At 40.6% G+C, this 13856-nt stretch overlaps 1 protein-coding gene across 2 annotated transcripts; it reads left to right on the top strand.

Moving 5' to 3' along the window:
* The first annotated feature begins 235 nt into the window (after positions 1-235).
* On the top strand, positions 236-12626 carry CRHBP (corticotropin releasing hormone binding protein). 2 transcript variants are annotated; one of them, XM_019728151.2, is made up of 7 exons: positions 236-682; positions 1014-1107; positions 1426-1583; positions 3114-3324; positions 5037-5185; positions 8767-8884; positions 11865-12626. In XM_019728151.2, exons 1-7 carry the CDS (start codon positions 593-595, stop codon positions 12020-12022), a joined length of 978 nt encoding a protein of 325 aa, XP_019583710.2. In that variant the 5' UTR covers positions 236-592; the 3' UTR covers positions 12023-12626. The 2 variants fall into 2 exon arrangements, with proteins under 2 accessions (XP_019583710.2, XP_074184912.1); XM_074328811.1 differs by lacking the exons at positions 236-682; positions 1014-1107 and adding an exon at positions 1135-1283.
* Positions 12627-13856: the final 1230 nt, after the last annotated feature.

The raw sequence follows: 13856 nt of genomic DNA, 5'->3' as shown, positions 1-13856 counted from the left end.
CTTCTCTTTGGAGCTGAAAATGCCTCAAGTTTCTTACTGAGAGTCACGAGCAATTGCATGAATACTATATTCTCTGACAATTTCCATCCAAGTCCATCCAAGATTACGTGACAAGGTTGCATGATAAGGTTATTATGTGTTTGGGTATTTTATGCATGTGTGTAACATTATCACTTTGCTTTGCAAAACCAAAAATCCCCTGAATATCCGAGGGAAAGGATAATTCAGCACTTGGCAGGTCAAGTAAAATGCCCTTTGTTATTCTCTATCCCGGCCTCATTCTTTCTCCCACACTTTAGTTCACTAAGTTTTAAGAGCCTGAAATCATTCTTAGTGAATAATGCTCGACCACTCTGAAGATTTGGGTCTAAGAGCTGGACCCTCGTCATCACCACGCACTTTGTTACTGAGACAGGGTAACCCATGGTTACTGAGCTCAAATCAGTTAAGGGGCAGTGAGCCTTCCCTCCTCACTGCTCTATAAAAGAGAACCAGCCAAGGGACCCTAGCAGCTTCCAGCTCTCAGCTTGGGCGAAGGTGTGGCAGCAAAGCCTGAGACCTTGGGAGCAGAGCACACCAGCAGCAGAGAGGCATGGCCAGCATGTCTCTTTCCTTCAAACTTCAATGTCACTTCATTCTGATCTTTCTGGTGGCTCTAAGAGGGGAGAGCCGGTACCTAGAGGTGAGCAATCCCCGAACTGACCCATCACACCTCCCGATGTGTGTGTCCAGTTTTGGGGGGCGCACAGGCTGTCTGGGCTGTCACCTTTGTTGGGGTTAGCTCTTTCTTCCCTGTCTTTTGCGCGGGTCTTTCCCTTGCTCCCCCCCCCCCCCCCAGACTGGTCTTCCTCCCTGCCTCTTCCTCCTTCCCTCTGGTCCCTGGGGATACTCTTGTCTGATGGAAGGGAAACCATCACTTTATTCTCTTTGCTGCGGGGCAGGGAGAGCGCCCGGCTCCTGGTCCCCTTTCCCACCCCTTGAACTTTTCCGGACTGACCCATTTTCCTTGCCAGCTGCGGGAAGCCGCGGACCACGACCCTTTCCTGCTCTTCAGCTCCAACCTGAAGCGGGAGCTGGCGGAGGAACAGTTGTACCGCCGCGCTCTGCGTGAGTCCGCACTGCCGGGTTCTGTCGGTCAGCAGCCGGGAGGTGGGGAGGTTGGGACTCCGTGCCCAGGGCAGGAGGCTCCATGGCACCTCGGGAACGGGCTGGCCAGGACCAGCGGGGGCATAATTCCGATCGCTGAGGGTCCATCCTGAGGAGGAGCCGTGGAGCGAGATGGGGTGATGCACCCCGGGGTTCGGGAGCCGCGGGCAGCGGAGGCTGGGAGTTGGGCGCTGGGTGCTGCAGATTCGGAAATGGGGCTCGCGGAGAGGGGCTGCCCGGGGCATGCCCGGGACCCCTGACCCCACTGCCCTCCTTCAGGGTGCCTGGACATGCTGAGCCTCCAGGGCCAGTTCACCTTCACCGCTGACCGGCCACAGCTGCACTGCGCCGTCTTCTTCATCGGCGAGCCGGAGGAGTTCATCACCATCCACTACGACCTGGTCTCCATCGACTGTCAGGGTGGGGACTTCCTGAAGGTGAGGAGTCCCCACGGAGCAGCCCCAACCTCGGGGCACGGGAGGGGGGATGAGCCAGGGTGCTACATCTAGCGGGGGGGCTGCCGAGCTTGGGCAGCCATTGATACTCTTGGGGAGCCATTGATACTCTTAATTCGACGTTCTGCTGGTACCCAAGTGAGAGAGGAGCGTTCCGGACCCCCCCATGCTACAGGAACTTCCCCCACCCCCAACCTCTAGACCTTCCCACCCCCCACCCCCAACCCCCCACCCCTAGACCTTCCCCCGAAGGTCCCCTGCCTCGGACACTGCAGTAGTTTGTAATCCCCTCTGTTCGCTTTTGGGGCCAGACCCTTATAAAGACTTGAACTAGCGCCACTAAACGTCGTGTTACTGGTGTTACGTTCTGGTGGCAGATGAAAATGATACAAACTAGCGCGAGCGCTCGGGTCCAGTACCGGCGGATGCTGGTTAGAAGACTCGCCCCACAAGTCTGCCATCTGAGCGGGTCTGGCTCCTGGGGGTGTCTCTTTCTGTGGAGCTGTTCCAGGCTCGCAGTGGCTGTCTCCAATACCTGGGTGATCCGATTTTGGAGCAGTAGGACACGGGCTGCTGTGAGGGGATGCTGAGATAGAATCTAATCTGAGACAGATGGGAGGGGAGTACACGACCCCAGCCTCACAACATCTCCTCTCCCAGCCATTCTCCCTAAGTCTAACAAGTCAGCTGCGGATGGCTGGAGTTCTATGGTTCAGTGAAAAAGATCACAATTAAAACCTCCAAGTGGAATTATTTTGGAACCTGTCAAATGCGTTACAAGAGGGCTGGTCTGGTGAAGTAATTTGTAGCTTGTGATTTTGCTAATGTGAACCGGGTTGGACTCATTAAATTGGTGACCTGTGGTGATTTTAAGAGTAAATTCAATAGACTCTGACCTTTTTTCCAACTGCAAACTTTAGCAAGTGAAGGAAAAAGTCCTAAGCAGCATATCAGCCATTGTTGCCTGAGTGTTGATGTAGTTCTTGAAATTTTGATGAGTAAAAAAAAAAAATATGGGGGAAAAATAGATGCATATAACCATTGGCAGGTAGGTAAAGTTGCTGTTTCAATTTTTTCTTTTGTTGTCTATTTTTGAGATATTTTGTTCATATTTCAATGAGGAGAAGAAAGAGACAAGTTGAAAGCCAAATTAGGCTTCTGTGGAATTAATTCTTCTGAAGGTGGGATGTGTGGAAAATACGACCAAGATAAAAATGTATATTGTCTGTAGTTTCATTTACCAAGGTGGCTGAAATTATAAAATAAAGTTTACTTACTTTAGCAACTTTAAGGCTTATTTTTTTTAAAAGCAATAACTAATTAATAATTTCATTTGTAAACAACCCTCACAGTCAAAATATATACAAATGGAAAGCAAGTAGGCTGTCAATTTTTCATTTATGACTGAAGGTTCGTTGCTGGGTAACTTCCCCCCAGCTCCCCTTTCAACACACCTGTGACTTCAGGAGTTGATGGCCGTGATCATCTATGTCTGTATTTTTTTGTTGGAAGGTATTTGATGGTTGGATTCTCAAGGGGGAAAAGTTCCCCAGTTCCCAGGATCATCCTCTCCCCACAGCTGAGCGGTATATAGATTTCTGTGAGAGTGGTCTTAGCAGAAGGAGCATCAGATCCTCCCAGAATGTGGCCATGATCTTCTTCCGGGTCCATGAACCAGGAAATGGATTCACGATAACCATAACCACGAACCCCAACCTCTTTCGTAAGTGGGATCCCTGCCTTTTCAGGCCAGAGATAGGACTTGTGGTGGTGGTGGTGGGGGGAGGGCTATCTAATCTGCTTTTCAAAAGTAGTACCATTGCACAGACAAGAAATTTGAAGTGAGAAATGATTTGAATGGAAATTCTTTTGTAATTAGAAGTGACCTAAGGGATATATTCTATCTATTGTTATGAAAATCAAATCATAGTTTTAAATTTATTTCCCAGGCTAGATAGGATACTAATTTATGGTGAATAGAATTCTATTTTTTCTTCCAAGTCTTATTCTGATCTCTTAAGGCACTACAATGCATTCAGTGACAAACTTTAATCCTTCCAAGTCATTCCACTGATCTGGGATAAGCTTGAAGGAGCAGATATGAAGTTGCAGTCTTAGAGGTATTTAGGCAAAGGCTGAAAGACTGCATATCTGGGATTTGGTGGACAGATTTCATGCCCTGGGCAGAGGGTTGGACCAGAGGACCTCAATGTCACCTTCTGATTCTGAGCCCTCCCACTCTAATTTAGTTCATTTCTGATGGATCTGTCCATAGGTGCTAAAAAGCTGAATAACCCAGGCCTAAGATACATTATCTTAACCAAAATGAGTCATTCATCGGCTTATATTTTTCCCCAATTAAAAGAAAAAAAAATTAAATCAGGAAAAGAAAGTATCACTTATTTTTGGTTGCATATAATAGTATTGATATTAACATTTCATATGATCAGAGAATGTGGCCTAATCTGCCAAAGAACAATGCATTGACCAATCTTCTGGATTTTTGTTTGTTTGTTTTTAAAGAAGCTCCCCAAAAAGGCTGTTTCTGAGAGCTGGAGCAGTATAACCCTAGAGGACAACATGAAATGTTTCTCCTATATTTTGTTTGGTTATAAATCAGAAACCTTTTAGAGTCATCAAGGAATTTCAGTTCTTTTTGAAATTAAGTGTAATTAAAATTATAGGAAGGAGGCAAGAGGTAGTTCTGAGCTGTTTTGATCAATTGCAAATTTTTATCCCATAATTGACCAAAAAAAAGCAAACTCTGATGCTTCCAGTTTCATAGCTGGAAGAATCAATTTAAGTCTAGACTTGAGACACAAAACAAAAAAATTCAGAAATTCTTGGCAGTAAATTAAACATTAAAATTTATCTTTTAGTCAACTTAGACCACTTAACACCCAACAAATATTTACCAGATGGAAGCCTGCTTTCTAGTTTTTCTCAGCCTATTTTGTGACTCTTTTATTATTTATTTATTTTATCATTTAGAAAGTAACATTATGGCTCTAAAGTCATTGAATGAAAGCTTCAGATAGACAAGGTTTGAGTTCTGGCCTTAGCTTTAAAGCCTTGATTCTTCCAAACTCCCAGCTTGAACTTGGACCCTAGTTAACTTAAGTGTTCCTAGAACTTTTAGCAGCTCATATTGTTTGGTTGGTTATTCATTTACATCTGTGATTGTTATAAACAAAGCAGCCCCCCCAAACCCCCGGAGATAAAGACTAGGAGCCCCTCACAGCCCAGGGCATCCTGACAATGTCTATACATCACTGGTGATTTTTATTCCCTAACTTCTCCTGTCTCCAAGTTGCCTTTGTGATATGTACCGTCTTCTGGGCCACAGGCCCAGAAGCCTGGAATAAGGATAGGGTACATTTCTATGAAAACCCAGCATACCAAATAGTGAAAATGTGATTTTGTTTCTCTATAAAGCCTGCAATGTCATGTCCCAGACCCCAAATGGAAGGTTCACCCTGGTAGTTCCACATCAGCATCGAAACTGCAGCTTCTCCATCATTTATCCTGTGGTAATCCAAATATCTGATCTCACCTTGGGACACTTAAATGGCCTGCAGTTAAAGGTGAGTTGCTTCCAAATCATTTATTAAGGCCCCAATTTTATCAGAGCAAAAGTAATCGTACAGCGTAAATGTGGACCTTCACGAATTGCAGTAGTATATAGCCTTCTGTTTGACTATTAAGTCTCAGATGTGTGTGCCCTCGCTACTTTGACTAAACCCGTTTTCTGTTTGCATTATGCTGCAAGTTTCATTCTTAGGTATCCCTTGTGTCTACTTGAATACTTTTCTTGTGATGTAAGAAGTGCTTTCATTGGTAGACTTGTGGCATATAATTACAATTGAATTCTCTTGTACTTGCCTAGCAGTACAAAATCTCTCCTAGCAGAAACTAGTGTGAGTCATCTACACAGCTGCTTTCCTGATTATTGGAACATTTTTTGACATGAAGGAAGTCTCTCATTGACTGTGTTATGAAGAAATGCTAAGAGTAGCATAAAATAGGAAATTGGATTTTTATGTTGAAAAATACAGTAAAGTTTTGAAGAGTTTTTTGGCATTACATTTAATTCAATACATTTTGCAACAAAATATTAGCTGAGACTCTTTATCAACTTGTTTTCCCATGAACTTCTGAATGGATCTTAAAATTAAATGCTGAGCTTGACCACATTTACTTACCCTGATAGTTTCTTCCCCCTGAGTCATCCTCATTTCCTTTGACTTTCTCCTATGTATATGTTAAGATAGCTCATGTATTTTCTGGCATCAAAGACAGCCAGATTTTGGGGAAACCAAATAAATAGGACGAGGAGTGAGAAAAGTAGTATGTCTAATTTCCTTTAAGCACTAAATTCATGAGCAGTGTTGTTTGTTTTTTTTGTTTGTTTTTTTGGTTGAACCTTAGGAGAAGAATTATTCTTTGATAAAGACCAGGATAAGTGGATGTCTCTGGCATAGCGTTACTGGCTTGAGATTGTATGTATGCCATTCCTGATGTGTAGTATAGAAGATAGCAACTGTGATAGCAAATTGAGAGCTCGATACTTTAGTTATTCTTGACTATGAGGAGTAATCTTGGTGTTTCTGCCTTTAAAAATGTTAGAGTCTGCAGCGTTCTAGGCATCTGTTCCTATATAAAATATTTTTTGATTGCTTACCATGTGTAAGGCACTATTATAGGTGCTGGAAATTAGCAATGAACAAAACAGATCCTGCTCATGTAGAACTTGCATTCTAGTGGGATGAGACAAGCAAAAGTGTAATGTACTTCAACTAGTGGTGAGTGCCCTACAGAAAATGAAGCAGAGTGGTGTCATAAACATTGACTGGGGACAAGGGAGCAGAAGGAGGAGCAGGGAGATCCTTGAGATAATATGGTCAGGAAAGAAACCTTCTGAGAAAGAGGTATTTAAAGTGAGACTTGGGTGATAGATACGAGCGAGTCAGCAGCCACAGGAAAAGCCTGGAAACAGAAGGAACACTAGTGTAGAGGCTCAGAGACAGAAATGGGCTTTCTGGGATCCAGAAATGGAAAGAAGGCAAGGTAGCGGGGGAGTTATATGAGGCAGTGTCAGTGAGCTGGGCAGGGGCAGGGTGTGGAGAGCCCAGCGGGTCATATTAAGGAGTTTGAGTTTATTCTAAGTGCAGCAGAAAACCACTAAAAGGATTCAGGCAGGAAAGTGATATAATCCATTTGATTATGATCAGCTGGGGTAAGAGTAGTTGGGAATTGCTGATGTCATGACAAATTAATTAACAAAGTCTATGGGGGGAGAACGAGGTTTACCTAAAGGCTTCCACATGATAACTGGATCACAGGGGCCCGAGTGGTAGTACGAGGCACGCGCCTGGGAGGCCATTGTCATAGTCTAGACAAGACATGATAATGGCTTAGTCCAGGAAGGTAGAACCTCAACAATGAAATATAAGGCTCCTCTGTTGAACCCCAGAGAGGTCCCTAGACAACTCAGTTTCTGCCATTGATTATAAGAATAGCTTAGAGTTTGGGGAAGAAATGAGAAATGTCATTGAACGCCAAGGAATAGGTGCATCCAGCTTCCTTGCTTCTTTGTTTTGCTCCCCTCACTTTAGCTTCTACTTCTTCCTATCTCTTTTATTTCCCATTTCTGTCTCCTGAGCCTGCCTTTTCCCCTTCACCACCTGCTTCTGAAATTTGGAACCTATAGAACCAAGTGCAAAGTCTGGTTTTAAGACATGCTGCCCTCAGACATCCTCTACTCAAAGGAAAGGCAATTGAGTTTTTTCTTCACCCCTAAATGGCTTATTCAACTCTTCATACAAGAACATAAGTCCTGTGCAGAGTGGGGCTAACTAACCCTCTATTTCATTATCTGATGAAATTATGTGTAAAGCACTATGCATAGAACCCAGCACATAGTAGGTGCTTTAAAAATGTGTGCCCCTCCCCCACTTGCCTACTTTCATTAGGCAGTTACTGTTATACTATTTTCTAGTTTACTGTTTAGTTCTAGTTGCATTTCAATGTTTTCTAAATGTTTGTGAGTGTGTGTTTATGTGCACGTTTAACATTATTTTAGATCTGGGTCCTTATGTATCAGGGTTTATCTGATTAACTTCTGAGCGCCCTGACACACTCCACTAGGTGTCTTGAAGAATATGCCTTAATGAAGAAGAGGATCACAGGTAAAACCAGCTATACCATTTGTGGGGAACAGTACAAAATAAAAATGTGGGGTCCTTATTTTAAAATTATTAAGGATTTCGAGACAGTGACAGTAGAGCATTAAACCAAGCACAAGACCTTTGTCAGCATGGGCCCTGAGTGGCAACACACGTGGCATGCATAGGAAAGCAGCCCGGATCACAGAAGATGGGTGGCCCAAAGGGCAACATTTGGGACTGGGAGGGGCTGCTTTGTTTGTGTGGGAAAGAGAAACACAGGAATTGCTGTAGGTGAGACAGTGTGGAAAGGATGAAGGGCTGCAGAAAAAGGTGGGTACAGCGGATCACACAAAGTCTGAAACTAGATTCTTGTTTTGAGCAGCTTGACATAAATTTGATTTAGTTGGAAGGAGAAAGACGATGGTAACTCTAACTTGGGACTCAAATTAGGGTTCTCTTCTTTCTTTAATATTCTTGTACCTAATCTAAATCCTTATCAGCAGAAATGATAAGGATTGTGCCAATAGCAGGAAAAGTCCCTTATAAAGAAGAGGAAATAAAATGAGTGGAAGGAAAAACTGATGTGAAAGCCCTGTTTATAAAAAAAACTCTGACTGCATGCATCAAGAAATTCAAATAATTCAGAATGTATGTCCAAATGATTTAAAAAAGCAAAGCATTTTCAGATTCAGTTTTCATATATCATATGTGGAGTTTACAGATTCCCATTTCATCATTCCAGTCCTGGAGCTTATATAAAAAAAAAGCACACCCATTTAAAAAAATGATTACTCAACTGATTTAGAAAAGCAATTCTTATGATTGTTTTCTTTTTAAATGTCTTTTAATTTCTGGAGTCCTGGATGTTGAATTAAATGGCACTGCCAGGAAATCAGAGGCTGACTGAATGAATGAATTCACCAGCTTGCCATTGGTCCAATGGTTTGTCTTCAATAGTTGGTTTAAATATGTCTTTCCCTGTTACTTGATTCTCTCAGAAACCCTCAGCAGGATGCGGGGCAAAAGGAGACTTTGTGGAGCTGCTGGGAGGAACTGGACTGGACCCTTCCAAGATGATGCCTTTAGCTGATCTCTGCTACCCTTTTCATGGCCCTGGTGAGATGTTTCTGTGATTACTATTGATGTGCCTATCAACAGTACATCCTTAAGTAAAACACCTCACATGTTTTATACATGGGAAGGCAACTTCCACCAAAAAACAAACAAACAAAAAAAAACCCTTCAATTTTGCACATTGAGCCAGCATGAGGATTTTACATGTACAGTATCAAGAATGCATTACCAAAATGTCTGACATTGGGAGAGAAACCTGTAAAGTTACAAGGAGGCGTGTTTAAGGTTGGCCCTAAGTAGTTCTTTTTTGTTCTGTGTTCTTTCTACCTCCTTGAAGGTTCTTGCTTTCATCCGCTAGATGCTAAAGAGTTTGTTTATTAACTGAAAACTATGGTTCCAGGAGTAGATGTATCATCAATTAGCAATACTGTAATGATGAAGTACTATCTAAACTTTTCCTTACATGTGTATATCTGTATGTGGTACTCATATATATGTATGTGGTACTCATAGTAAATAAATTAAAAAGTGATGTGCCTTATTAGAAATTCTCAGAACTGCTGGATGTCTCTAACTTCTAGCAGCAAAACCAGCCTCTGAAAGACCACTGCAAAAACAGAAGTAAATTCTGAAATCTTAAAGTGATCACTGGTAAATACAAGAAACCAAAAACCAGTTTAGTGCACAGCATGCCAAATGGAACCAGATCGTCTTTGTTAGGGATCAGTGGAGATTTTCCATTTGATTATGCTCAAGTGTGCTCAGGGGAGGTGGGAACCGCTGACCTCTTGACCAGATTAATTAACGTAGTCCAATTGGGGAGGCAGAGGATTACATAAACCACTTCCATAAACATCACTCCCATATCTGTACTTCAGATGCAGGAATCAGGATTATCCTTAAATAGACAAAAGTGAAACAGGAGAGGAAGAACAACAGTCTTTAACAGCAATTTTTATCATAGCCCCCTTCCTCTCTTATAACCATAAATCACTAGCCAACTAGGTAATGAAGCTGCAAATCAGACATCCTTTTGATAAGCTTTTGCCTGTTTTAATTAAAACTAGATTTGCCCACCAGGATTTTTTTCTCTCTGAGCTAATGCTGGCACCTTAGTAAACAAAACATCTCTGAAATAGAATATACACAGGTAAACACTAAGACTCAATATATAGTCCACTGTCCCCCAGATACGTACGCATAACAAGAGTTCCAGATGAGATTTAGGGCAGGACTGGGCCCAGGGCAAGCTTTCCAATCAAGGTAAAGACAAGAGGTTTCTAAAAACTCACTACTGAAAACTCAGAAATTATTTTATGCTAATTTACACTTGAGCCCTGGTTTAAATGGTCAGTGCATATGGCTTCTCTTGCCCTTTGCATGCGTTCTTTGAGGCACTGGATCCTTGCATGCTAATGGACACCTGTGAGGAGGTGCATTTGAGCTGGGGAAGATTAGATTAAGGACTAAAGAACGCTCGTGTCTTCAAATTTAGATATTTGAAGCCAGAGTGATTTTGGTGCTTGAATTATATGACTTGAATTAGGTAAAAGGGTAAGACTAAGTGCAACAAAAACCTCTTTTGCCTAAATTATCTGGGTAATTGAAACTAGTCTTAAAAAAATCTGAAGGCTTGAATTCTATGACTCATTGGTTCATTTTAGACTTTTTTTTCTTTCATTCACCATGTTTCCATGAGCTCCTTCTAAGTTGTTCAGACAATGAAGAACTATTAGGGACCCTGCCCTTTAAATTGGATTTTATTAGGAATTATGTCAAAGAATAAATAAACAATGTGCGGGAAGGCAATAGGGCATGTTATGTAGATTAAAGTTCAGAGTGAAATCAGAAAAAGAATGACCTTCCAAGTCATTTAAGGAAAATTAAATTTGGATCTCCTCATAGAAGCATAATATAGACTCCTTGGTGCTTATATTAAAGTAATTATCAAGTTTATATTTATTATGTCTCCAAATTGACTTTTACCTCAATTGATAACTCTATCTGGCTGTTTTACTGAATTTAAATCCAGACACACATGTTTGTGAAGTACCAGCTATACAACAAAGCCTGTGTTTCTCAGAATTAAGGCTTTATGGAAACAAAGTGGGAAGGAAAAGAGATTGAGAAATTAAAAAAGGAGAAAGGATTATTGTAGGGCTGATAAATCTTGCCTTAGGAACCAGCTTAAGGCTGGAAGAATAAAATAAAAGTAATTTTTAATAAAAATAATATGAGTTTCAGTATATAACTGCTCAGGCACATCTGTACTAGAAAATACATAAACATTACCAGATGCTTATACAAATAATGAATAAGACTGGATTTAAGAGAAGTAAGGTTATCAAAAGCCATTCCACATACGAAACACAGAAAAAAAATGAGACAGAAAATGTACAGGATAATAAAACAAAAACGAATATATTCAGTGTAATATATCTAAGCTACGCAAATGATTTTTTATTTATATGTAAAATAGAATGATTACCTAGACTCAGAAAATAATAAACAGGTGATTTGGGGGGGTCCACATAAATGTCCAGCAGTACACTCTATCCTCTAGCCCTGCCTACTAAATGCACGCCCAGACAGGACAACCACAAACTGCCCCTGCACATTTCCAGCCTGTCTCTAGAGGACAGTACTGCCCCCACTGAGAACACTGAACTCAAGTAAAGGTGTAGTGTGGACAGACTATTACCTTTACCAAAGTCTTGCAGATAGAACATGAAAAGTGCAAGGAGACATCTTCTTGTCTCTATGCAGCCATATTTATTTGGCTAACAGTGTTCTTGACTTGAGAAACAAGGCTGAATTCAGTTTCACTATTCTATAATTAATTATATGTTATAATAAAAATGAAAAAAAGTGTTTCACCTGATAGCTGATGCCTAGTTTAAGTACATGAGTACGTGATACATTCCTTCGCTTTCTTTGTATTTAAATGATCTTGTCAACACAAATAGTTTGACTATGTAGTTTCTAACCACTGGGAAACTTTCACTTTTTCCATGAATTATAGCTCAAATGAAAATTGGCTGTGACAACACGGTGGTGCGCATGGTTTCCAGCGGAAAACACATAAATCGTGTAACTTTTGAGTACCGCCAATTGGAACCATACGAACTGGAAAACCCAAATGGAAACAGCATCCAGGAATTCTGTTTGCCTGCTCTTTGAATAACCAATCCAGTGATTTACATGCTGTTAGCTAAGTGAGTTTTTAAATGGCTATTATATATTATTTTGATAACCAGCTAGTTAATAGCCTTTCATACCAGTCAGTATTCACAGCCTTGAGTCCATCTCTTTCTCTCTCTTTTTCTCTCTCTCTCTGTCTGTCTCTCTCACACACACATTTGTTTTTGTACCTTGCTTCTTTTTCATTTGTAATATATAAATGACCACATGGTAGAAAATAAGCCCCTCTTTGGGAAAAAAAAAACAAGTTTTCTGTAATCCTTTGGTATGCTACAAACCTGAACTAGAAAGACAAATGTAAAGCAATGTGTAACTAAAAAAATGTATCTCAAGGGAAAATGCTACAAAGAAATAAAAATGGTGGCATTCATATCAGTTTTATAACAGAAAACAATTGAACGTATATACCAAAGTAGTTGCATCTGCTTATTTATTTTCTGATTATTATTCTGTTTACAATAGATAATAGTTGTAGTTATTATTTATTGAATTGCAACAACTTGTTTTTAACAAAACTTTGTAGCATGGAAAAAATTTCCATTCATAAATACAAACATGAATAAATAAATTAGGAATATTGGCACTGTGATACTGTGCTTTGTTTTCTGAGTAACCTCCTCCCTTATTACCATCAGAAAATAATGTTTTCATGTGGTGCAGAAATAAATGCTGAACAAAATCATTTTAGACATCTTAGAGCTAGTAGAGCCCTGGCCATTGAAGTTGAATTATTTAGAGCAGAAGGTAGATTGAAGTGTTTGAACAAACAACACTAACTGATGGATCCTGACAGGGAAGCAGGATGCAGGATCCCTGAGCAACAAAGGAAATACTCCTAAGTGATATCCTTTTTACTTTGGATTAATGGATGGAAGCTACAAACTGTGCTATAATTAATGGCCTTATTATGATTCCCAAACATATTTAATCTAAAGTTTATTTTATAATGGAATGTACTGAATCCCATACACTAGGCTTGTTAACAAAAGCTGAAAACCAGGCCGAAAGACAAATATTGATTGAAAGTGCTAAAGATACCTAAGATTTAACACAAATTTTGGCTCAGTAGATATCTTGCAATGAGTGAATACTTTAGGAAATGAATGAATAAATGCCTGAATGGATGAATATATAATTCCTGATTAGTTATATAAATGTTGGATTCCTTATTTCATAGAAAGCTAATTCTATGAAGTTGAACACTTTCATCTTTTTCACAGCCCCTCTATCAACTCAAGAATCAATGCAGTCATTTATACCACTGTCAGAAATGTCAGGCTTTTAACCCTCATGATCCCTTTATGCTGAGTAGAGAAAATGGTCTGAAGTAAGGAAGCAAGTATGTTACCATGGAAGTTAGGACAATCTGCTTTTGTTCCTAAGGGACATTTTGCAAGCTACTTAACCTCTCTGCACTAAAATTGGTGGGACTGTGGTCTCTAAGTTTTCTTTTACCTTGACATTCTATGATTATTCTTTTGTGACATATTTTACTTCAAAGCTTGTTATTGCATTCTAGTGTACATTTTTTGAGAGGATGACTTCTTCAGGGAACTATCCGTGACTTATTTTTTGGAGCTCTACGACTTAGTCTTCATTCCAAAAGGATGGGACACCTTTCTGGAAACAAAATGGTAGATGAGATCTCTGGGGGAGAGTTAAAGGATGTGTCTTCAATGGTACCTCCATTAATTGAGTAGAATGCCATATGAAATTTGGGGCAAATTTGACTTTATAAGAAAAACAGAGTGGCTGACGTTATCCACTCTGGAGCTAACCTTTTTGAACCCCAGCTCTGCCATTTACTTGAACA

The sequence above is a fragment of the Rhinolophus sinicus genome, linkage group LG03, assembly GCF_036562045.2.
Source record: "Rhinolophus sinicus isolate RSC01 linkage group LG03, ASM3656204v1, whole genome shotgun sequence".
Classification (NCBI taxonomy): domain Eukaryota; kingdom Metazoa; phylum Chordata; class Mammalia; order Chiroptera; family Rhinolophidae; genus Rhinolophus; species Rhinolophus sinicus.
The sequence above is the reverse complement of the archived record's forward strand: the minus strand, read 5'-3'. Positions and strand labels throughout refer to the sequence as shown.